General features: G+C 41.5%; 1 protein-coding gene across 1 annotated transcript in view; it reads left to right on the forward strand.

The window, feature by feature from the left end:
- Positions 1-8,880: 8,880 nt before the first annotated feature.
- Positions 8,881-24,876, forward strand: part of LOC109475789 (double-stranded RNA-specific editase 1-like) — a 128,905-nt gene continuing 112,909 nt past the window's right edge. The window contains 2 exon segments of the mRNA XM_019776548.1: positions 8,881-8,989; positions 14,576-14,626. Coding sequence (XP_019632107.1) covers positions 8,908-8,989; positions 14,576-14,626 — 133 coding nt within the window. The 5' untranslated portion in view covers positions 8,881-8,907.

The following is a 24,876-nucleotide window of genomic DNA, read 5'->3' on the forward strand; positions in this document are numbered from 1 at the left end:
CAAAAAGTCTGGCGTTAGCTGGTGCAACTGGAAAGACAAAAGAATAGCGAACTTTTGAGATACTACATTGACATTGTAATCATATACATAACATTGTCTGTTTTGCATAAATCAAATTATCTGACATTCATGGAAACAGAATTCCATACAAAAGTAAGTGAACAACAACAAAAGAATCTTTCGCATTCTACATTCAAACCTCCCGAAGCAACCACCTGTATGAGTCGGCCATCTGGCCATAACGATTGCTTTTTCTCTGCCCAATTTTTTCCCAATTAGACACGAGCTAACCCGACCACTTATCTGATGTGACCTTGACCAGCACTATTTGGAGCCGCACATGGCCCAATAGGAGAAAAGTTGACGGTCTCAAAAGAGGATAAGAAGACAGTCCATCTTACACTGATGTGCCTGGTTTCCTTCACCGTCAGAATTTGCTGTGTGCCTGCAGGAAAGAGAATGCAGAATGATAAGACTTGGTAGTCCTTTGGGTTAAAGAAGACAGTCAATGTAGAATGATAAAATCACACACATGCACAAACACAAACCAGCCTTGCTCACATACTGGCTGAGATAGGAAGCTGCAACTGTTGCACCAGGCAACCTGTCGTCTCCAAAAAGTCTTATACAGAAGCCATGACTTGCACGGCGAGAGTGCACATTTCCCTGCACACTGCAGCATACTACCCATATGACTGTATATTTCATATATTACTGCATATTTTAGTGCAGCTTGATTTCATTGCTTCCATGTTACACACTGATCAGTAGGTAAAGATGTGACTGAAACATGTCTGTAACGTTACAAGCATAAAACCACATGAGGAATCACATAACACACTTACAGTAGAAACCTGGCCAGCTGTGGGCAGGTGTCCATACAGGTAGAGGCCAGCTGCTGCAGGTGCAAGCTTCTAGAGCGATCCTTTCCACTCATGGTCACCTGAAGTAATAGATAGAGGTTGGTTGGCTATAAAAGGCAGGGACGGCTAAGTGATGGCCAGGGTGCCAGACTGTTTCCAGGGCCTACACAGGCCACTTCCTCGGCTCCAGGGCCAATGCCCCTAAGGAAATTATATCACAGCCTGCTAGACCCTGAACCACGCCGTCTAACTCTGGGCCTAGCGTACTGGCTTCCAGGCTAGCCAACCTTTACAAACTGAAAACCGATCTGATAAATCACCGCCCCCCTCCCCCACTTCTGACGGTATAATTTCTGCACACCATACAAGTTTTACACAGGAAACCCCAACGTCACCTCTTCTGGTCCTGGAGTTTTCACCTTAGAGTTCAAGGAACCACCCTTGGCGTGGTTCTTCTACCTTATACGGCTACGACCAAGGAGGTTTTCTAAAGAAAACACACACACACGCTACATAGGGCCCGTCTGAGTAAGGTCAGCTATATGGTTCCGGGTCACACCAGTACACCGGAAGTGCTATTATAAGTTACTCTCCAAGCAGAGGTTTGGGTTTGGCGTATTATTTTTAATTTTAGCGTGTTTTCAGGCTTTTTCTATCGTGGTTTCTTTTTTTGTACTGGAATTTTTTTCACCCAACCCAAAGTTGGGTTCTGTGGTATTTAGGCAGACCAATGCAACTTTAACTTTGGGGCGGGTTTCTTTCAACTTGAGTTTCATAGATGTAGGGAGAGAATATCCGCACATCATCTCACTATTGCATTTAAAATCCGAGAAATTCTAAATAAAGCCCAATAAAGGTTGGCCTTTTAAACCGAGGGTGTATTTTTGGGGTAAGATTTTATTCATGATTCCTTTTAGTAGTGTCATATCGTAGCAGAAGAATTTTGTTTGTTGTTAAAGGTTTATGAGCAGCTGCTGGGCGGACACCATGAAAGAGTTATCTCCTTACAGCGTAACGCCAAATCTCCAAGCAGATGTAAGGGTGCCTCTCACTACCTTCGTCGAGATAGGTACACCAGCTATATAGAGTTAGCCTGGGTGCCATCCGATTTATAACGGCAACCCCGAAAATATTGGGGAAAATGGGGTAAAAAGATTTTTCTGGGTTTCCGTTACAAATCGAATGACACCCAGGCTAATATAGGGGTTGGCGACTTTTCAAAGGGTGATAACTAGGGGTATGGTGCACGTATCTTTATTATATTTGGTAGGTAGGTTGGGGTTGGTACAACAAAGGTCAAGGTCATTTATGGGTAATCTAGCGACTTTGTGCGGTACTGCAGCGGTGTACATGGGTGTGATATGATATGCTATGGCTTTGGTTTTTTTTACCTCTACTTCTCGCAGTGTTTTATACCTATTGTTGCAACTTTTAGTACTCTTTTTCTCGTATTGCACTTTTTAATGAATCGCTGAAAGTGCAATATTCGGAAGAGTACTAGATGTTGCAACAACAGACGTAAAACACTAAAAATGCGCCTTACATCTGCTTGGAGACCAGATGATACCCTTCAACATTTGCCCACTCAACATGACGTATATGCGTAGCTTTCACGAGCTATATGTGAAGCTTCGCGGTAAAAAGTGCTTGTGGCCCGATCGCTTTACGATTCTAACAGCCGGACGACCGGGTTACAAGTCTGGGCACAGTCGTGCCTCAAGGTACGTCTTACCGATATAAATCACGAGGAACGTCTTAAGGTTCTGATGGAAAACGTCGCAAGGCCGTGCCCAGGTTAGAGTCGTCAGGATTTAAGGAGTTAGTAGGTGTCACGGGTGGCAGACGTCTAGACGAAGGAATTAAGCGTCTTGATTTATGTATGCTTGAACCGAATGATACGCTCCACTATGCGGTGTATTTACGACACAGTGCGTTACCGCAACGTTATATGGCCCGTTGACGAATCATGTCGTAAAAGCCATGAAAAGTACTAGTGTCTGAAGTGGCCTTCCTCTTCGCGATTTTTTTCACAATGCTGATCAATATAGACCGGTTTTACAAAGTCTCTACCAGAATAAAGCGGGTTCCAAAAACAGTAAAATTTAGCCAAATAGGAATCATGCAGGAAAAAAACTGGCCAAGGGAACGGCTTTACCTTCCGATTTCCGTGGACTAACTCTCCTGACCCCTTCATCCCTCGTTTACGGAATTCTACTATTCGTGCCCATGTAGGAGGGCCTGGTGGAGGCTATCATAGCCTCTACCAGACTTCGGGAGGCTGCTGGAAAGAGTAGAAATTGGCCAAGTAGAGAGAGATATTAAACATGTCGGGGGAGTTGGTCTCCCCGCTAGGGAGTACACTTGGCCAATTTCTACTCTCTAATCTTTCCAGCCGCCTCCCGAAGCCTGGTAGAGGCTAGCGAGGTTATACAGCCAATAAATCGTTTCCTTCTTCAATCAGCCGGTTTATCACGCTGCAGACGTGCCGGCGCACGGTCAGGGTTCCCAGGGGAATCTCCTAATGCCACTCAACCAAGTTGGCTGAGATGCTGAGGTAGAAATTTTCCACTCCATTTTCAAAAGCGTCCAGTGTTAGTAATTCAAATCCACATGGCTTTAATAGAGGAAAAGTGGGTGTGGACTCGCGAGCATATATATATATGAGAAAGAACTATCGGCATTTTGGCTCGCGCCTCGTACAATATTAAAACTTTAAGACTTCCTTGAGCAATAGATCTATCAAATGTCAGCCGGTATTGAAATATTAAGTCAGTTGCTATCAGTTAAAGATGAGTCTGTGTTGTGGAGATATATTGCAGTCTGTGATATTCACGCGTACGAGATATAAGAAGGCGTGTGAAGAAAGGGGCGCATTGGAGACTTTTGTCCAGCGGCAAAGACGACTGAATTGAAGTTCTAGGCCATTGCCACGTCCCTACAGCACTCTGGGAATCCCACTGTCGTCAGCAATGTCAGTCAAAACAAGATTATATTGAGTTGCAACAAGGGGCCGGCGTCGCGTCGACATGTACCCTCCGGTATAACGTAGCAAATCAAAGTGCTGTGCAGCAGAAGATACTACACCAATATACCGTACCAGCCAGTCTGGCTCGATAAAAATTCTATCCGTCGTTTTGCGCGCTTAAAAATTTCTAATGAAATTTAAATATCCACCCACGTGCAATTTCACCCTCAGTGGCATACGCCACGTACAATTTACTGATAATTGGGCGAGCTCTAAATTCCTCCTGTCAGGTTTAGGTGTGGTGGCGTGTCCGATGCGCCGCGAGCATGGGTATGGTATCGACTGTCTGTCCGCTCGCGCTTAGCTAAAGTAGCTTTAAGTTTCCCTCTCGCACGTTCTGTGGCTTTAGATAGAGCTATGACAAATCGTTCCTGATGCCAGAGCGTCATTGGGCCGTGGAGCACGCCGGGCTGGTATAACGATTTACTGCGCGTTTACTGGTGAATGCCTCACTTTTCTAAACTAAATCGGGTTGTATATTTCCACAGAAGCAGGTAACATTGTCTGGGCATTCGCGTCCACAAATAGAGAAACATTGGTATCTCTTTCTGAATGTGTCAAGATTATTTGGACATGGATGTATGCAATACAAAACGCAGTTTATAGATTGTGCATGTAGGAGTGTAGGTACCTGGCCCATACCAGTAAGAGTTCGTTCACACATAAATTTGCCTGCAATTGCCAACGATCAACACACGGACTTGCTACGAGAAAAATGCCGTGGAACACTTTTCTTCCATTTGATATGATCATATCATTAGCTAGTATATGTGACGTACATATATCTCTCAAATAGCGACCCTCTGGCTCACACGTCATACATGACGTCAGTGTGACGTCAGAAGGAATACGAACCCCTCTGAGTGCATATCTGTATTAATCACCTTTTTTACGCGTTATGTGTGTATGTTATATTTATGTGACATGTGCATTCTACTTAACAACATAGCTGACGTGTTTCGCTAAGATACAGACAAAACGGAAATTAAAAACGATTTCGTTTCATCGTAAAAGGCGCATAAAATCTATCTTCCAGAAGATTTAATTCAGACTTAGGCTGTGAATGTCAAGTACATTCATCTTTCTGCTGCATCTACCTATAACTATCTCATTTGCCATGTAAAGAGTAGAAGCAGTATCAAGATTTCAGTGATGAAGTCAATACTTTCGCATAGGGGCGTTTATTTCTGCTACTCAAGACTGCAGCTACAGAAATTATTGACAAGTAGACAGACGAGGAATTTTGATGTCTGGTTCTGTACATGGGAAATGCACTCCAGCGCCAGAAGGGCTGCCATCTGTTCGGCAGTAAATATGTCAGAACCGTCTCTTGAGAGATCTGTTGACACTGAACTTGACTGTGATAGCTAACGCGTGCCCAATCGAGGTTCCGAGTATCTCGGCGCCTCTTGGGTCGATGTCGCTGTGCTAGCTTCTCTCTTTTCATGTCAAGTGGTCTTTGAGGTTTGAAGCAAAAGCTTTTACGTCAGAACATGCGTTTCTGGTTGATAAAAAAAACCCATACACAAATACACTAGTGCATTGCAATACGGCCTCCAACAATACAATGTAGAGACCGCTTTAACGTCACTTGACGATTCATCAGTATGCAAGAGTTCCACCCAAGGATAACTTTTAAATCAAGCGTTCTATTTTGAAAACAAGTTGAAGGTGGCAAAAAGTATCTCTTACGTCAGCAGTAACAATGGCGTCGCCGCCACTGAAATAAAATGAGCCACAGTTATCAAGATTTATGGGTTATACTAATACACGTAGGGTACCATCACAAATTTAATGTGCGTTACATTCACTAACGATCTTGGCCCTTAGTTTAAAAGAAATGCATAATTTCTATCTCTATAGACCCGCAGTGCAGCAAGGACGTTGTGTGTTACATTCATGCGACCTTTGCTTAGGACGTATACCGTTGTAATGTGAAGAATTTGTAGAACGAATATGTGGTTACACTCTATGATCCTGACCCCAATTCTGTGTTCTGATTGGTGTCGCCTAAAAAATCTGGTCATCGACGATTTGTGTGTTTGTGTATTTGTTATCACAACACAGAGGATTTATGGCGTAATTGTTGGTTTAAGGAGATTTATGATCGCTAAGGACCGCTCACGTTTTGGGGGTGGATTTGGGGCTTCGACTCGTAAATCCTCATGTACTTGCTGTCCTTACTTGGATCTTTGTTTTCTTATACATATTTTAAGTATTTTTTCTTACCATTTAGGAAAATAAAAACAACGAACACCATACAAGTAATGCAATGTAAATAGTGTTAGTTATATGGCGGATGTCAACTTGTCTAACCTTTACCGACGCATATGGCGAATGTCTTGGGGGATGATTTAACGTTAGTAGATATGCCTTTCTCTACCTAAACCTTTGACGTTGGCATTGACGTAAAAAGTCACAGTTGCTGATCCCCCGCTGAATCGGAGCGTACTTTGATGTCAGTGCACAGAAGTCAAAGTCAGGAAACAAAACGAAACGACAGTCGTGTCTGGCGGCCAGGTCCACACGTCATGCGGTTTGTGTAACGAGCCTCCACAAGTGGGAGCCGCCATGACAGTGACCTTGTACGGATGATAAACGGCAGGACACTTCGACAGTCGCGGCAGGACGTGCAGAGAACAGGTGATGGTGGCGACTTCTCTGCCCGGGGAGCATCCATCAGTCATACAAGTCAAACAAACCGTCATTTGATGCGCAATAAGGAAGATATCGCTCCGCCCCGATCTACCAGCCCCAAACACTGCATCATGACCCGAGCGGGCGTCGAGCTGGTCTACATCAAAACACGGAGTTCATCTCGTCTAATCTTTTAATCCACTGGATTGTTGACTGTCTCTTCTATGTTATCCCTTGATCCAAGAGGAAGTGTAATTGATGCTATTTTTAAGCCTTCATTCGAGAAAAATCTTGACAGCAAAGTCTGATCCGTACAGTTACCAAGGTTGGTCACGTTTTTAAAACGTCTACGTCGTTCTTGTCTACATTGTGGCTTGTAATTCATTACGTCTGGCATGTATATCCTGAGAGAGAACAGAACCTTAAACTGACGGAGAGCAACAACGTCAGACGAAGGTCCGCAGGGGATTCTGTATCCAGAGCCTCTCCAGATCTGCATACCCATGCAAATGTTTGAACTCAGTTGGATCTGAGAGGTAAGGATTTGGATTGAAAAGGTCACAGACAGACGCATGGGAACAAGTCTAGCATTGTATATTTATAGCGTGTTCGTCTCAAGTTCAAGGTAGCAACTATAATGGATTCTTAGCCATCATGTACATTTACCATGTGTATTGCCGCGTTGTAGGACATAATTTGTGATTTATGCAGATTTTTATGATCAACACAATTTCCAGGAAACGCACGTGTAACTCTAGATACATTGTCTGCGTATATATAAATAGAAAACATGCAATACAAGCGTTTAACAAGTTATTCCACTCGTTTAGGTCCTCGCTCCCTGTACTTGTTGGTTTTCTTTGAAGCCATAGAGTAGCCGCATTAGTTTTGAACCTTGGATTTCAAAGTGACCATGAAAACTAGTGAGGCAGCCCCAGATATTAGGATTTAGTGCATTTTCTGTCTGCCCCAATGCTCTAACACACCATCGCCATACGAGTGCACGATGGTTGTAGTCTCCACCAGACTCCTTTGCAGGCTGAATAAAAAGTAGACATCGGGCTAAAAAGGGGATAGATCACAAGAGGAGTGCAGTGTGCACGTGCAGGCAAACTGGGCCCTCTATGGCCGGCACACTCCTCTGGCCAATTAACGTTATATCCCCTTTTTAGGCCGATTTCTACTATTTTTTTAGCCTGCAAAGGAGTCTGGTGGAGACTATGACGGTTGCGTGCCAGGGAAGTAGGGCAACCAGACGAGCCGCCGGGTACAATTTCAATCCCCCAACATCTGCTTGGAGTTTCGGACCGCCCCATATACATGTTGACACACTGACGCGGGAATGACGTCGTCCCATAAAGCCATAGTCATACCGGGTTTTATTGGTTTCGTAACTCACCACCGTGACCGCCGGAGATTTATCGATCTCCATATGAACGGAGATTGGTTTCTCATATCTAAAAATATCCCCCTTTTATCGCTTGAACTTTATAACCTTCTCTCTCGAGGCTGTATAATTCTTACATCAATGACCGCCCTTTCTGTCACGGTGGGTAAGTCATAAAACGCCTGTATATACAGTACCAGTCATATTCAAGACTCTATGCCCGACTTTCAAAGTAACTTTACAACTTCGCCCACACTGTATGATAAAGCACGAAACTCGGTCCCAACATATGATAGCTGGAAATGCTGACGGGTGAGTTCAAGGGCCAAGACTCTAGACATCTAGACATGGCCATCATGCCCTTGCTTTGATCTGAGGTTTCTAGCCAGCCTCTGCCATGCTTCTCTGAAGCAGCTAGAAGGAGGTACTGAGAAATCGACTTTTGTACTTGTATGTTTGCTAAAACTGGATATAAAGCACCTAGTATTTTTTTTTTAGACAACCCCGGGTGGCAACCTGTTCTCCTTTATTTAGCGGCATGTTACTAGTATCTGTCTTTTTGGCAAGTTTCTCAGTAACTCTTTCCAGGCGCTTCAGGGAAGCCTGGTAGAGGCTAATCTCTAGCTGTGAAAAACGCTTTGGCGATCAGTCCCTGACACCCCCCTAATAAACGATATCGCACATTCCAAAGATCACCTCTGACCTAGTGGGAGAAGTGCATGGCGGGAGAATCTGGCACTGTTTCACAATTTCACGACCCCATAGGGTACAAAATAAAGTGCTGTATCATAATGTTTATATTGTGTATTCTCACATTTCCACACATTAAGTTTTATCTATACCTTGCTTCAAAACAGGTATAAAATTATTCGGCTGTCTGTGAGAGCTTCGTGCTATTATGAGCTTTTTGAAGCACTGTCATAAGACAGTTTCACATCGTTCATAATGATCAGGTATATTTTTGGCAGTGTTTGTGATCTTGACAAGACTTCAAGATGGCTGACTTCAAGAGCGATGCTGTGCCGGGCCTGGACCTCGCTAGCGGCTCCCAGGTTATTAGAGAAGAAAGAGACCCCGGTAAGAAAGACAGTTCAGCAGTTCCTAATTTCAGACCATTTCCATGGAATTTTGGGCTGTATTAGACCGTATATCTTACATAATGTCCACTGGTTCGACGCTTCCTTTTCAAAGTCTTTCATTCCCCAGTAGATTTCAACAACATAATGCATGGCGTGTCCGGGGCGTCTGCTACAATGCCGACTCTATGTCTTTGTGCTTGTGAAAAAAAAAAAAAAAAAAAAGATCCCGACCAAGATCCTGTCACAAGCGCCCACCATTTTCTCAGTAGAGCAGGCTAAGCACGAGAGCGCTCTAGACTTATCTGTCAATATTGATAAAGCTCCAGACCTGGTTCGAACTGGCATAGCGGGCTATCTCTATGCCCATGATATGATGTACCAAGACGGAATGTGATCATGTAACGTTACTTCAATGTCTAATGAGGAACATGATTCGGCCAGGTTCAATATTCAGAGCGCTGGATTCAAGTTCTCGACGTCTGGCCTCCCACGTCAGGGAGTATAACTACATTTATGTGAAGTGCGTGTAAAATAAATTTGCGAGCGTAGAAATTTCGTCATAATTTTTTGTGGGGGTTACGACGAGCTAGGGGATTTCGTTTGGTTTCGGTTCCCCACTTCCGATTCTTTTCTTCGACTTGAAAGGCCTAACCCTAATAATGGGTGCTTGGAGGCAAGTTTTAGGCTATCTTCTGCTGTGATATTTTTAAATCCCCAAGCAGATCTCTTTATAGTGGCTGAAGACAACATGAAAGAATGTGACAATCTGATATAAATGCCAAAAACCATGTCATAAATTACAAGCAGAAGCATAACATATCATTTGATTTTGAGAGAGTGATGATGGTGACAAAGGAAAACTTCACCAGAATGCAGAAATGTGCAGTTCTATTAGTTTATTTTATGGATGCTGATGACTTAGAGTTAGAAAATGTGTAGAATGAACAAAAGTCCTTCCAAAAATTCTTATCACCCAGATATTATATTTTTAGATGTGAGCTTCAGAAGATATACTTAAAATAGACTTTTAGTATTTGATAATGGTACAATACAGGATATTTAAACTTTTACATTAACAATTTACATTATCATGATTTATTTTGATTTATTGTTGTTTCTTTTGTTTATTGTGTTTGCAAGGCCAATTGTCTGGTGACTTACTGCATTTTAAAAGACAGACAAATGTACAAAAATCTACTTGGGCTCTTGTCATATAGAAGAAATCAACTCCAGTAGAAAATGTTGCTTTAGTTGCCTAGATCTGTAATGTGATTGTTTATTTATGCCTTTGTTTATTGTGTGGCAAACAATGTTACCAGTATACCACTTCAAACTGTTTGCACTGACACGGGATGGGGCTGCTTCCACATGTAATGAATGTAAATTCTGGTTGAAGTATAGCAACAGACTTATTACAACTGTTATTAATTACTAGTAGTATACTGTACGTAACACAAGGACAAATTCTTGTGGATATTTTGTAGTAGTAATTTGTACCTTATGAGAAAACTTCAAAAGGGAAATGATTACATGCTTGTCTTGCTAGCCCTAAGGGATTGGTGTTGCTTGGAATAGCGCAAACTACAAGTTATATGGAATTTGGGTATATCTGTGCACTATTTCCAGTCCCTGTTCCTGATTACTAGTATGTGACTCCTGGGTAGTACCAACAGTGCCCAGTAGGGGAATGGTCAGAGGTCACATACCTTTGACTCTATAGGAGGTATTTATCCACATGCACACAGCTTCAAATGACCAGGAAAAATAACTTTTCATCAATCAGCACCAGCATTCTTTAGTGTCAGACACTCTTTTAGTTTTGTAAACATTTCAGAATCAGAGGCGATGTTTTTCAGAATCAGAGGCGAAGTGTTGCGGTTGCCTACAAAATAGTATGACTGGATGAAATTTTTGAATATTTTTGCCTCATAATTTGTAGCAAATCTACTCAACTAAGATTCAGTAAGAATGAAAGTTTGGACCAAATCCTTCTAGTAATGATTTAAACTTGAAGCAGGTTTCGTCGTAGCTCACTATAGATGGTGCAGTCTTAAGCTTTAGGAGATGGCAGATATATAATTTCTACGATGATGTTTGAAAAAAAGAAGACAGTTGAAAAGATCATCAGTTTATCACATTGGGTTTTGAAGGATGATGCAAAATTCCTTATTGTCAAATTTTTGGCATCTACATTTACATTTTTTTTTACATTGTGAAAAAAACCCTCTTAATCTTATTCTTTGTACATGTAGATACATGTATTGCTGTGGAAGGTCCCATGGAAAATTTCAAAAATCACTCATCTTCTTAGATTTATTAGTTATGACCCAAAGGCAAGATTAAATAGCGCCCGCACAATTTCACGATGATTTGCAGTATTAATTCTGCCTCATTTGTCATGTTTTTGTGTCACCAATCCTCCTATCTGAGGACTGCAGGGGATTCTTTTATTACATTTACACCCAAGAAAAGCCTGTCGCAGTATAGTTTCCTGGAACTGCTTATCTTAATCCTACATACCACTGAGGGCTGCGATGGACACATCAATAACTGAGCATTGGCGGGGGAGGAGCCATTTATGTGGCTAAGAACTCAAGTTACTGGGAGAACTGTGCTTCTGTGACGAATTCAAGGCTGATTTGGGTTGCCTAGGTCACCTAGTGCCACAGGCTGGTTTTATCATGGCCAGTGCAGGTTACCTGTAGGTAGACATCAGGAATACTTGCATAAACACTGCACCAACCTGCATAACTAAGGCCATACCAGTTTAATAGGTTGGCTTCCTTTTTTCTGTTTTGCTAAAAAAGAAAGAAAAAAAAAGCAGGTTTGTCCACAACAGTCGAAGAAAGTCCTTGTCTTCTTAGTTGTTATACTTTTTCAATCTATCAATGCAGTGGTTTGATTAAAGTTCAAAATCCATTGTTTTAGTCATAAAGCAGCTTTGTATGTTGACTTCATGGCTCTTTGTAATATTTGGAGATATCATAGGATGTCTAGGCCTGTTTTTTCCCCGTCACTTCATATTTTTTCTTTACAGTCCAGGAAACTACAAATTAAATCAGTATGGCCTACAAAGCTGATATGTCTAGTCCTGCTAGTCATAGAAAATATACAATCATGCAGTGGCCAAATGCCATATTTTACCTGTAAATCTTCTTACCCTGTTTTCAGAGAAAGCATGATGATGGCCTTAGTGAGACAGGAGGTTAAAGGTCTGGTTGTGAAGTTGACAGAAAGTTAAAGGTCAGGTTGTAAAGTTCAACCTTTAAAAACAGTCCTTGGCAGGCGTGACAGAAGGCACCTGAGGTGTGTGTGGGTATGTGCAGATTGACAAGCATTTATTTGGCATCACTGGGGACATCAGTGCTCACCCAGGAAAGTCCACATGTGAGGGGGCCCCCAAGCCCTTTTCCGTAGAGCGTAATCAGCCGTTTTAATTCTACGTAGAGCGTAGACGGACCCTCTAATTCAACGTAGAGCGTAATTGGCGCATTTGGCGTAGAGCGTAATTCGCTGTTTTAATTCTACGTAATGCGTTGTAGCTATCGGGAATTAACCGTAAAGCGTAATCGATTAATTGTGCGTAGAGCGTAAGCCAAGCCGCAAACGGGAACTCGAGGCCTCGCAAGTGCCGGGTTGTCGCGGCGCTCGAGGTTTTTCTTGCTCTACCCCCTTCTATACAATCGAACAATCCACTAGACTTGTTCCCAGAGCCATACGCAAGAGCAAGGCAACACATGGGAATGATCCCACAGTGCGCTGGGTACGAGATTGACCTTACCATCGGTGACGTACAGGAGGACCATTGGCCAAACGCCACAGATGGCCACAGATGAAGAGGGTAGAAGGCCTTAGAACCACATGACTTGTAAGGCCCAATAGGGACCCTCAAGACGTTTCTTAGCGGGAACATCATTGCTGATCAATGGCCAGGGTAATGGAGGACACTCCCGAAAAGAGCAATGTCATCCCCGTCATTGTGCGGGTGATGGGTAACGCGGGACCGTCAGCAATCGGCAGCTGAGACGTTTTGACAAATTACGCTGTATTGTTTGCGGCCTTTTCTACCTTCGGACGACAACCCCACAAGGCTCAAAGGTCCACTTTTTGGTCCACTTTTTATCTAAAGGTCCAAGACTTTTCTGTAAAAGACGGACTGATTCGTGTCACCAGCAAGGCTGGAATCCGTCGTAGGAAAACTGCTCACTTTGTCATTGAAAAAGTTATCTCTGATTTTTTTCTTTGAAACCCTCTAAAAATGCAGGAAATGCCATTTCAGAAGGTTCAATTTTCAAAAACTAGGAAACTCGCGCCTTCGGCGCTTGTTGGCCCCCCCTTCAAAATCCTGGCTACGGCCATGTTACCTCCATTCACGGATCGCCCTCCGATCTTCGGGCGATCGACTCGCGGTCAAGTTGGTACCTGCGGTAATACTGAATACCCCGTTTTGTATTCTATACTTTCAATGTATAAGGAAGTGACCGCCGGTTACTACTTTTAATTCAAGTTATGTCACCTCTACATGTAATAAATCAAAAGGTTTTCACGAAAACATGCAGTTGCTAGGTGATTGAGTTCTGCATAGTGCGTTCGGAATCTTTCGAATTTAGCGTAGAGCGTAGAGAGGCGTCCGGAATTCAGCGTAATACGTAGCCGGCTCTCAAAATTTAGCGTAGAGCGTTGTCGGGACCCCCCCTTGGAGGCCCCCATGTGAATCCCCTAGGCTCAGAGCTCTCAGAGTCTGAAGACTTCCAAACATGCGTCCTTGCAGGGCCTTGTGTCAAAGCCATTTGTGTTTGACCTACTCTCCTAGTCCTATGCATGATGTACAAAATGACTAATTAACTGGTGGACGTACCAACAACTAAGTATCTAATGATAAATCCCAGCCCAGAAAAGAACAAGAAACAGTCATGCCTTCAAATATCAGAGTTATCAACCAAGAATTGGTGTGTTCAAAACTTGTATTTTCAAAGAACTATCATAGAGTGGAGCTCGTTGCCACCAAGTACAGTCGGGGCATCATCAACTCCTGCAATTAAATGTGCAAAGATTGGTTGTAACAAGTTGTTTGGAGTAATTTGGGCTTTCTTTTTTGTACTGGTATATATTTTTTTACTTCTGGGTGGCAAATGGTTACTGTCTGGCAAATGGATACAGCCTGACCAATTTGATACTGTCTTTGCAGCCATCAAAAGATCTGCTTGGAGATTTTGCTTGGCCCAACCTCAAACTTTGAGTCAAAGGAAGTCACACAGCAAATACTGATTAGTTCGTTCGGAATACCTATAAAAGTGTAGGGAGGAATGCATTCTTTTAGGAATATATGTACCTCTTAGATAACTTTTAGAAGAGATGATAGACTAATTTAACCGCTTAATTTAAGCTGACCTTTTGTAGATAGCTTGCAGCCCTTTGAATCGTTTGATGCTCATTTTTGTATCAAAGAAAGTTGTAATGGTGGGACAAGAACTTACAGTACTACTTAATCTCAAAATGCATGATGCTTTGTACATGCATATATTTCTGTGATTATATTTTATAACACTTTTTTTTCTCTACCCCCCTCCCCAAACTTCTCCAGGTGCAGACTTTTGGCAGCAAGTGATTCCAAAAGTTGAAACTGACGACAAAGGTAAGTTTTCTAGGCTGTTACTGTTATTTCAATGGTCCAAAACATCATTATAATCACATGCAAAGCACAGAGATATCCTCAGGTATTTAGTTTAATTGTTTGTAATGTTATGTGCCTTTTGGCTTTTGCAATGGTAGAACCCAATACTGTGTTTAAAAATTAGAGTTTGATCGTGCCTTCCACCAACAATGGGATCTGTCATTTCCTGAGTGGTCATAAATGATAAATCCATAGCATTTGCTAGGAAATATTTGTATTTGTTGGCAATGATTAATTAAGAGGCCTGTCTCTGTAAACTTTTTGGCTGACATGATGCTAAGACTTCCTGGTACTGTATAAAGGAAAGTCCATAAATCATGTTGAAGTAGTTGATGATTGCTGGATTTGTTAGTTTGTTGATGTTTGGTGACACTGAGTAGGTAAAGGGTGATGAATAGAGGCCCAAGGGGCTGATTTGTACCTTACTAAGAGAGTTGGAGGTGTACATGTACATATGTATGTGTATCCCACTAGTCTAGCCTTTACCAGTGCTTGTAGCCATTCATCTGTCTGTAACCCCACCAGCCTTGCCAGCCAGTGATAAGAAGTAAGCAGTTCACATGGCCGGGTCACATTCTCACATCACTGCATTTCCTAGCCTGGAGACTTCACCCTGAGTTCATTTTAGGTCGAGGTCAAGTCAAGACTCAATTGAGCCCTTACAGAAGCCCAACAGGATTTTCTCCAGTGTTGTTGATTTTGAATTTGATGGAATTTTGTTGCTACTGACGGGCAAAAATTACCATATGGTTTTGTTGCCTGTAGTGTTTACAAGATAATAAAAATATGTCCTTCATCGTAGGGCAAATGATTTTTTGCCTGTGTAAACTCGCCCATTGTGATTTGTATTTCAGACCTGTACCTAATTGATTTTCTCAGTATTGTATGGCAGCCCTATATTCACTACCCCCTGACTTTTAACCTTTTACTCTCTGGATGCCTACCTCCTGATTACTCTCAGGAGAAAGCAACTGGTTATGGAATTATTGAAAAGTCTGGGATAAATCTTGATATTTGTGGATTCAGCTGAGTAATGTACTGCAGCAAGAGTAAGGTACCGGCTTGATGTGTGTTGACTGTGGAAAAGGACTGAATACGGAGTTTTGGTGAGATTGCAGACAATATTTGCGTCATAACTGGTATCACAGCACTAACATGGAGGAGTCTGTTATAGACACGTGGTGACTATCTGTCTTGGAGAGAACTCTGAAATGGAGGTTTGGGATGATGGGGAGATGTTAGAAAATGATTGACATGTCTGCAGACAATATTTGTGTCGTCATAGTGTAAACCTGTGGGAGTACAGACGCATTATAGTGTCCGCCTTGGAGAGAACAATATTTGTGTCATAACTGGTATCAGTACCAACCTGGTGGAGTATGTCTGTCATGGAGAGAGGCCTGAAATGGAGGATTTGAATAATGGGAAGATGTAAAACTGTGGGAGTACAGACGCATTACAGGTGTCTGCCATGGAGAAAACTCTGAAATGGAGGTTTGGGATAATGGGGAGATGTTAGAAAATGATTGATAGGTTTGCAGGCAATATTTGCATCATAACTAGTATCACAGCACAAACATGGAGGAGTCTGTTACTGACACACGATATCTGTCATGGAGAAAAGCCTAAAATGGAGGTTTGGAGTCATGGGGAGATGTTAACAAGTGATTGACAGGTCTTCAGACAATATTTGTGTCATAACTGGTACAGGTATCAGCATCGATTATGAAGGAAGTCTGAATGAAAAATGAATGGAGCTCTAGAAGAATGAAGAGATGTTAGAAAATGATTGATAGGTGTACAGACAATATTTGTATCATCACAGTATTGACAAGTACATGTTGTAGTAACTGTACTTGCTGTACAACATTTCTTTGATAACGGCATCAACAGACTTGGACGGAATGGCTGTTCTTGAAGATCAAGAGACAGATCCATATCAGAAGTAGGCTGTTATTACCTCCGTGAAAATGGAGGTATTGTTTTTGGTGTATCTGTTCGTATGTGCTTAAGTCTGTGTGTCTGTGTTTCTGCATATTTGTGGTCAGCATAGCTCAGGAACATTTTTATGAATTTTGATGATATTTTGTATGTATGTAGGTCTTATATCTGGACACATATATTATGTTAATGTGGAGGTCATTTGCATAATTGATGATGAATGTTGAAATGAAACATTGCCAAAGCATAGGACTTCCACATATAAAATATATGTCATTTAAGTTGAGGAAACCATAAATTCAAATAGATCATGCTAATTACAACCTTATTTCCATAATCAAAAAGACAAGTAAAAGAAAACAACAAACTTTCAGAAATGGCATTTAACGGAATCTCGGAATTCTCGTTCGGGAGAAGTTCTGCAGATGGTCCATTGATTTTTGATTATTGTCAGTGGTATGAGGAGAACCTACATCATGAATATTGTAGAAGCCTAACACCCCTGCCACAGTAGTTTATCCCATCACTATACTGTAAGTTCTTTCATTTTTACTGCAACTTAAATTGTATAATGTAGTGCAAGGAAAATTAGTTTTTTTTCTGTTTTTTTTACATTCCTGGTTGAAACAATTCTGTAACAATTGTAATACATGGGAAACACAGTTGTGGTGTCATGAATTCATGTTGGGGAGATCACTGCAAAATCCACCATAAACATTTCGAGATTTACAGTGACATCACAAAAACACCTCTTCAAGTTTTTCCACACCATGTTTTTTTTTAAATTCTTTATTCCAACATGTAATCACCAGACATGGTGACGGCACACTCAAGTTTTTTCAACTTGCCACCAACACGGGACAAATACATGACAGGACAATACTCATTTTCACCTTCAGCGAAGTGAGGAAAGTCGTGTTAAGTGCCTTTCCCAAGGGCACAGGATTGGTGGCATGTCAGGACTCGAACCCGGGACCTCTAGGTTCCGAGTCGTGCACTCTGCTGCTACACCACACGACCCCATCCCATGTTTGGTGTTAAAACTGATGAAAGGCTACTTCAGCATGGAGAAGGTTATTTCATTGTCATGTTTAGGTTGTTTTTCTTGAGGTATTTTGGAAAACCACATGTTTGTCAAACATTTATTGTTCTCAGTGTTTGAATAGTGAACAGGATGAGATTAGCTGGTATTACAGGCTACAGTTTCCCCACAAGGCCATTGTGAAATGTCTTATAGGCATCCATTGCAATTTCAAGGCAGCAAACCAAAAAATATTCAAGGATGAGGAAATCTGTGTAATATCGATATTTACTACCATTTCTTAGCACATCTTCGTCATCTTTTCATACAGATAGCCCCAAGAACAAGTAACAAGGTATCTCTTCTTTATTTTGGGTACCACCCATAAAATGCTAGAACCGGTCTACGACGCAAAACAAGGGTTCACCAATTTTCTATGTTAAAAATCGCAGTTAAGTCCTGTTTCATAATGAGTTCTACCAGTACATATGAACTGTCAAGCTAAGATGTCACAGTACTTGATTGTAATGTACATGTATGTATCTATTCCCCACAGTACTGCCATCCTTGGCAAGTCTTTACCCCCTGAGCCTGAGAGTCAGGAAGTAGAGCTGCTAGGATTGGCACAGATGGGGGTTCTGCCTTTGGTACGATCTGGGGGGGCTGCGGTCCATTTCTTTTCATTCCCGAGAACAGAAGGGTGATCCGTCATGTGACCCGGGTCGGTTATTGGGAATAATTCCTTAATACCAGGATTGATTTTGCGGGGAACAGGCCCGGACGCGTGCATGCATCCTCCCCTCTTATACTGCCACATTATATTTCCCTATGGTAATCCTTGCATTTTGCCATCTTGCATGCCTTGTCTATTAGAGTTTTATGTAAGGCTTGAGGTATGTACAAGACGGCGACCCAAAACTTTGTAATTTTTCCCAAGCTTTGCACTAGTAACAGTTGGGCGGTAGAAAGTTTGACAGCAGTTGCGTTGGCAAGAGTTTTGCGAAAATTGCAGTTTTGTTCAATAGGGGTTGACCAATGCATATAGATGACTTGCGGCCTGGACACGCTCAATCATAGCGTTCTCAATACTTAGCTGTCACGAAATGGAGCTAACGTAATCCAAAATCCATGCCAGTAATTTTCTGAGCCGGGAAATTGATGACATTTCTGGTTTTCCAATGTTGGCCATGATGGGAATCGTATATCTTTACTTGCTAGAAAATCAAGTCAGAAATCTTTTCCTGAATCAGCGTAACTACTGGTGCTGGGACAAACATGTATGTTTTAGGTCAAAGGTCAGAGTAGGTTTGTATGACTGTGAATGTTTTTTTTGACAGCAGTTTTAGCCAGTGATAAGAGAAGAGTATCGCAAAGGTAGGCATTAGATATCAAGAAACAATAACATAACAAACCAGTTATTTGCTAGATAAAAAAGTGCATTTCTATAAAGCTACAAATAGGTAGAACATAAACGTCTTAGTTGATAGGGTTGTCATGGCGATGACTCTTGAGGAATTCCAAGGAGAATTCCAGTAGAAGTAAGGTTCTTCTGTTTCTACTTAGGCATGACATCATGCCTTGGTCCTAAATCAGGCCTGGTCCTAAAATGTTCGTGTATACCAAGGGGTCTGCTTGGGGGGGGTCCTGACTACACCTTACGCCAAACTCAGGAGTGTAGGTCACATCAATTCCTAAAGGTTTTGTGCTAAAGTCAGATGCTACATATCCATAGACAACACAGAAAGACAGGGTTTCGCCATGAAATATGGGAAGTTACATTTTGTAAATGGTGTGCCTACGCCCTACGGAAACAGGCATGTAGACTTGCATACCAGAGGGAGGTCTGAACTGCCGTACACGAGGCAGTTGTACAAACTGCACTATTGAGGTGCAGAGGACCAAAACAATACTTCAATAGGGAAACTGAAGCTCAAGGTCTGGTGCACTGGTGGTTTGAGAGTTCATATGAATGCAGTGGCCCTTCCTGCCTACTGTAATGTTAGGTTACCAAGGCTCGAAGTACCTACCCGTAATCTAAAATTGTGATTTCATGTTTTGAGGTGGCATGGGGATCATGAATGAAAATATATCTACATTCTAGCAGTGTACTTGTATTTGATTGTATCACTTGGAGTCTGTTTGCAATTCTTGTTGTAGTGTATTACAAGCATACAAGATGTGATCATGGAGGTAGAATTGAATGTGATGAGACCTGTGATCATTACAAAATCATAAAATTTAATTCAGATCTTGTAGATCCTGTTTAATAGCTGTATAAAACAGTACATTGCATATTTGCAGAAACATTTCTTACAACATGTGAAATTGCCGAGCTGATAGAAAAAATAAGCATTTTGAGCCCTGGTTACTCACATAAAAAAAATTAGCACCCACAACAGAGAAAGAGAATGAAATGAGAATTCAGAAAAAAGAAACAATACACTGAGAATAGTGCTTATCATTTGTCTTACTACTTATGCTGTGCTGGAGACATCCCCGATGAAAGCTGTTGCACAAATGGGCAAACAGAGACGGTAAAAAGGTGCAAGGTTCATGAGTGGGGGTCGTTAATTCATCAGGCCATTAGTAGTGATGAAGTGGAAAATGATGGGTAGTCTGCGTTGACAGAAGTAGGGGGAAAATCAGCCAGTATTGTCGCCAATCTCCAAAAGTCCCCTGCTCCAATCCTGCAAACAATAGGCAGCCAGAGGCACCCGGTAGCATATCTAACGCGAACAATGCCTCCCTGCTTTGAAAGGGAGGCCTGTTTGCGCAGCGGAGAATTCCCTGGCATGAACAAAACCAGGGGTACAGACTCAGACCTCCCCAGCATGGTAGCAGGCCAGCCTAGTGTTGCCAGGAAGTTACAGACAGAGGGAACAGCTACTTTGCTGTCTGATCATACACCAGATAGCCGTGTGTACGCAGAGCCGTAGGGAGTTTTCAAACTCATCAGCTGCTTTGACTTTCCATCATTACCCTGCCCTGCCCAGGACTGGAAGTAGGACATAACTGCCTGCTGTTTCACTGGGCTCTTTTCCAGGTTTGTATCACATCATTTCTTCTAGACATGCAGTGCACACCAAATCAAGTTGGGCTGCTCAAGTTGGCATGAGGCTGTAGTGGCTAAGCTGGAGGGAGGGTCATCTATTAGCCAGAATGATTTATGTTGGGGGTGGAAGTCTGGGTGGAAAGTAAGACTAGTAGCTAACAGTGAAGAATACATCACTGTTGTATCAGTGTGGAGTCAGCAGTGAGTGACACTCTGGCCCTTCCCTTATTTGACTCTTGTTGTGTGAAGGTTGACTCTCTCACAGACACTTTTGGACATGTGCAAAATAGGAACGTTTTGGGCTATCGTTCAAAATATATGCAGAGTCGTTTTCGTACCTCACATTCTTATAGTATACAACTGTATGCAACAAACCTACTAGACAATATCTCTATAGTCTACCTAGAAACTGGACAAACGCATTCTGATACGTCTCATGGCTGCAAATCAAGTAATCCCAAAGGAATTTTTGAAAGATTGCTATAAGTTGTAGTTATATTCCCATTGCCACTTATTTGGGCTATCTATGCATTTCCATTGCATTATTACTGTAGTACAGAATTGGTTCAACTGTGGACTTACAATATACAAATACAGCACAGTCCCTGTGAAGATAAATGAATATAACAGCCTCTGCAGAATTCTGGGAACTGGTGCCAGAATTCTGGGAAGAATTCTGCAGAATTGGGCTACCAGTAGAGCTGTGTACCTAAACAAATTTTAGGTACAGGTACAGGTACAGGTACACAGGTTTAGGTACAGGTCCGGACCTGAACCTGTACCTGAACAATTCGACCAATTTATATGCTCTTCTGAACTCATTCAATAACAAAAAAAACATTAATAAACTTGATAGTTAAGGTTTATTCTTTGTTTATGGCGAATGCTCAGATAAAATATAGGCAAAACTAAGATGTTTTTGTTTTCATGAACACACTGTCCTTACACAGATACCCATTGTGGACCAGCTATTTACACATTTGAGGTCACAAATAGGCATAAAATTGGTGTGAAATTGTTTAGGTACAGTACCGGTACTGAGGGATTAGGTATTTTGGACCTGTACCTAATCAATTTTTCCGGTACAGTATCGGTACTGCGTACCGGTACACAGCTCTAGTTACCAGTAATCCTCAAGGGGTCCTCGATGGCCCGCTACATAATACTTCTTACATTTTTACCTATAGTTTATGATATTAGCCCATCTAGATGCAAGGTTGCTTAGATATGGGAATTAGTCCACCAGATTAGTCCAGAATTAAACTGGAGGCTGTTATATACAGTACCGGAACAGAAATAGACTGCCGTTCCTTACCACTATTTTGTTATTTTCATGTTGTTATGGATTGATATGTACATGTATACACGAGTCTTTGCACAGCTAGATTAAAATTGATTTCTGGATAGTACAGGATATGCTACTGCTGCAGTGCCTACTGGGACTAGTACTAGTGCTCTATACTTGTTAACCTTCCTCCCAGAGACACAAAGCATGGGGCAGTGTCCAATATACATGCTAAGTAACTCAGGAAAGTCAAGCCATGGACTTTGCCCTGCATAATATATGCAGATCACAGACTAAGGTTCTGTCTACCATGTCATCTTCTCTGCTCTACTTAACCCTCCATTTATTTTCTTACCTACAGGTATGTAATTATGGCAGGCATGCCGGAGAATTTTGATGGGTGTCTCTTGAAGTTTGAAATCGCCCCATGTGCCAATGGCTACCTACAGGGGTTATACCATTTGTAAAAGAGAGGGGCGGAAGTCTGTGAACATCGCTTTCTTTCCATTCCATTACTGTCTGTTTCAAGGCGGCTTCCTGGACACCCAGGCCTTTCATTTCCACCTTTTCCGTATATTTTGGCCCTTCGTCTTCCCACTTGTAATTTCAACTACTGCAACTGTAAAATGTATGATTCACTGTGTCCTTGGTCACTTCTAGAGGGCATAGAAAAGTTGAGATATTGAAACTTGGTCCCTGGTGAGCTCGGTGGCACATTCCTTGATCAGACACACTTGACCTGTGACTTCATGTCCCCAGGGACTCTAAACCAACTGCAATGTCAAGTTTATGCAAGCAGAGGGTGGTGGTTATATAAAACATTCCGTAGCCCATCTGTTTTGACTTTAAAAATAAAGAGACGCATCCCGTAATTTTTTGGGGGGCTATTTCAAACACAAGTATGAAATGATGACAGTAGATGTTAACAGACAGATTTCCTCATCCAGAACATTTCTTTTTTTGCTGCTATGAAATTGCATTGGGTGCCTTTAACAATTGTTGAGTTGAAAGAGACTTGTAACGATCATGCCAGGAATTGTGTCGGGCACCTAATTAGAACTTCAATGGGCCAGGCAATAAAGCCAGAACTTCATTTCCATTTTGATAGCCTGCTCGCAATCAGAGGAACATTCTTGTATTGTGATGAAAGAAAGATTGCAATTAACTTAAATCTTTGATAAATGGGACCGGGTCCATAAAGGCACACCAAATCCTTGGTTATTGCTGTGGAATTAGTCCTGTAGTGCTTCTGAGGGTTAGATGTGGGGGGGGTATTACATGATTGTATGTCAAGTAAGTCAAGTCATTACATGTACACTGTATGTATCATGTGAAAAATTTTACTTCGTTCCGCGTACATCCATAAGTCTTTTCAGATTGTGAAAAACTAGACATGAAGAAGATAGTCCCTTCCCTACTTTCATAATATACATTTTGTACATGTTCATCTCTGTATGTGGTAGAATGTACAATCATGTAGCTGTGAACTTCAAAATGGATGTATACGAATGTATCCGATTTTGCATTTGTATGTTTTTGCTGTGTACATCTACTAAGTTCTAGCTAAGTTCTCGTTTTCATTTCAGGGAGAACAAAATATGGCAATCAGAGATGGCAGACTTCACTCCCTTACCCATGTTGCCCATGTTACTTAGGGTACCTTGTGGAATTATGAGTCTCTTTTGTTGTGTTCAGTGGAGTTGATTTGAGTGAATTATGGGGGTAGGTGTACCAGAAAATTTTCCGAAAATTGCATGAAGGTCAATGATTCAAAGAGAATAGACCATGTCACATTGAGTGGTTTTCAATTAATGTACATGAATCAAATTATAACATGATTCTCACGGGACCCTTCAACAGAATTTGCGTATTCTTTTGACTGGTTAGTGTATAGCGATATGAATTTCATGCTCTGAATACATCATGCTCCGGTTGCATATGAATCTGTATTTGGTGGATTTTAGTATGATATTGAGAATTTGTATTGTGATGATCACGAATTCAATTTAATAGCAACATTTCATTGCAGTCATAAACTCATTCAGGTTATACATGTACATAGACATCCAGGTAATATAAGATACGCCAAAAAACAGTTACTGAAGCAACTGGATATGATTTTGGAAACAGTCAGACGTTCCAGATACATGTAGCATCCACTATCTTGACACTAGAAAACTTGTGCAGAAATGCAGGTACATTCAGGTTATATTTTGAGGAATCAAAGTATTCTGTGTTCTGTAGCATAATATCTAAGACTTGTTCTGTAACTATGTTGATTTGACACCAGACATAGTTGATAGTAGAGTATAGCTGGTTGTTTGGTGGACAGGATTTTCTTACATTGGCAGTGGCAGTGGACCATCCTCCATTTTGACAACCTCCCGATGACAAATTGTTCCCATGAATAGACTTTGATAACTGCGGAGCTGAGTGGATATTTTTTGTGGCTAATCCTGGAAATTGTCCCAGCTTGACCTTGAGGCGTGCTAATGGACGCCATTTAAAGGTCGTTGCCACCTTTGATAATAAGAGTTTAATGGCTGCTAGCTAGGAATGCTGGCTACAAGATCAAGTTGGTTCTTTACTCAATGGTATTCCTTGCTAATTGCTTGTTGATAATTTTTATGATTTTGATTAATATTTGGTATGATGGTCCACAGTTTCACATGGAAGCATCTATTTATCTTCTTGAAATGCTCTTCAATCCAACATCTAGTACCAACTTTGCTTTTGTTTAGTGTATTGTAACAAGTCTTGAAATTTGTCAAAAAATGTTTGTACCAAGGGAGAAACATTCCATCAAGCTATGTAAGTATGTTTTATATTTTAAACTGTTATATTATATATCATGTTACTATTTGTTATAGGTAATAAGCAGGCTTCCAGATTAGGACACACAGAAGCATGTG

Source organism: Branchiostoma belcheri, unplaced genomic scaffold (genome assembly GCF_001625305.1).
Source record: "Branchiostoma belcheri isolate BF01 breed outbred unplaced genomic scaffold, Haploidv18h27 scaffold35, whole genome shotgun sequence".
NCBI lineage: Eukaryota > Metazoa > Chordata > Leptocardii > Amphioxiformes > Branchiostomatidae > Branchiostoma > Branchiostoma belcheri.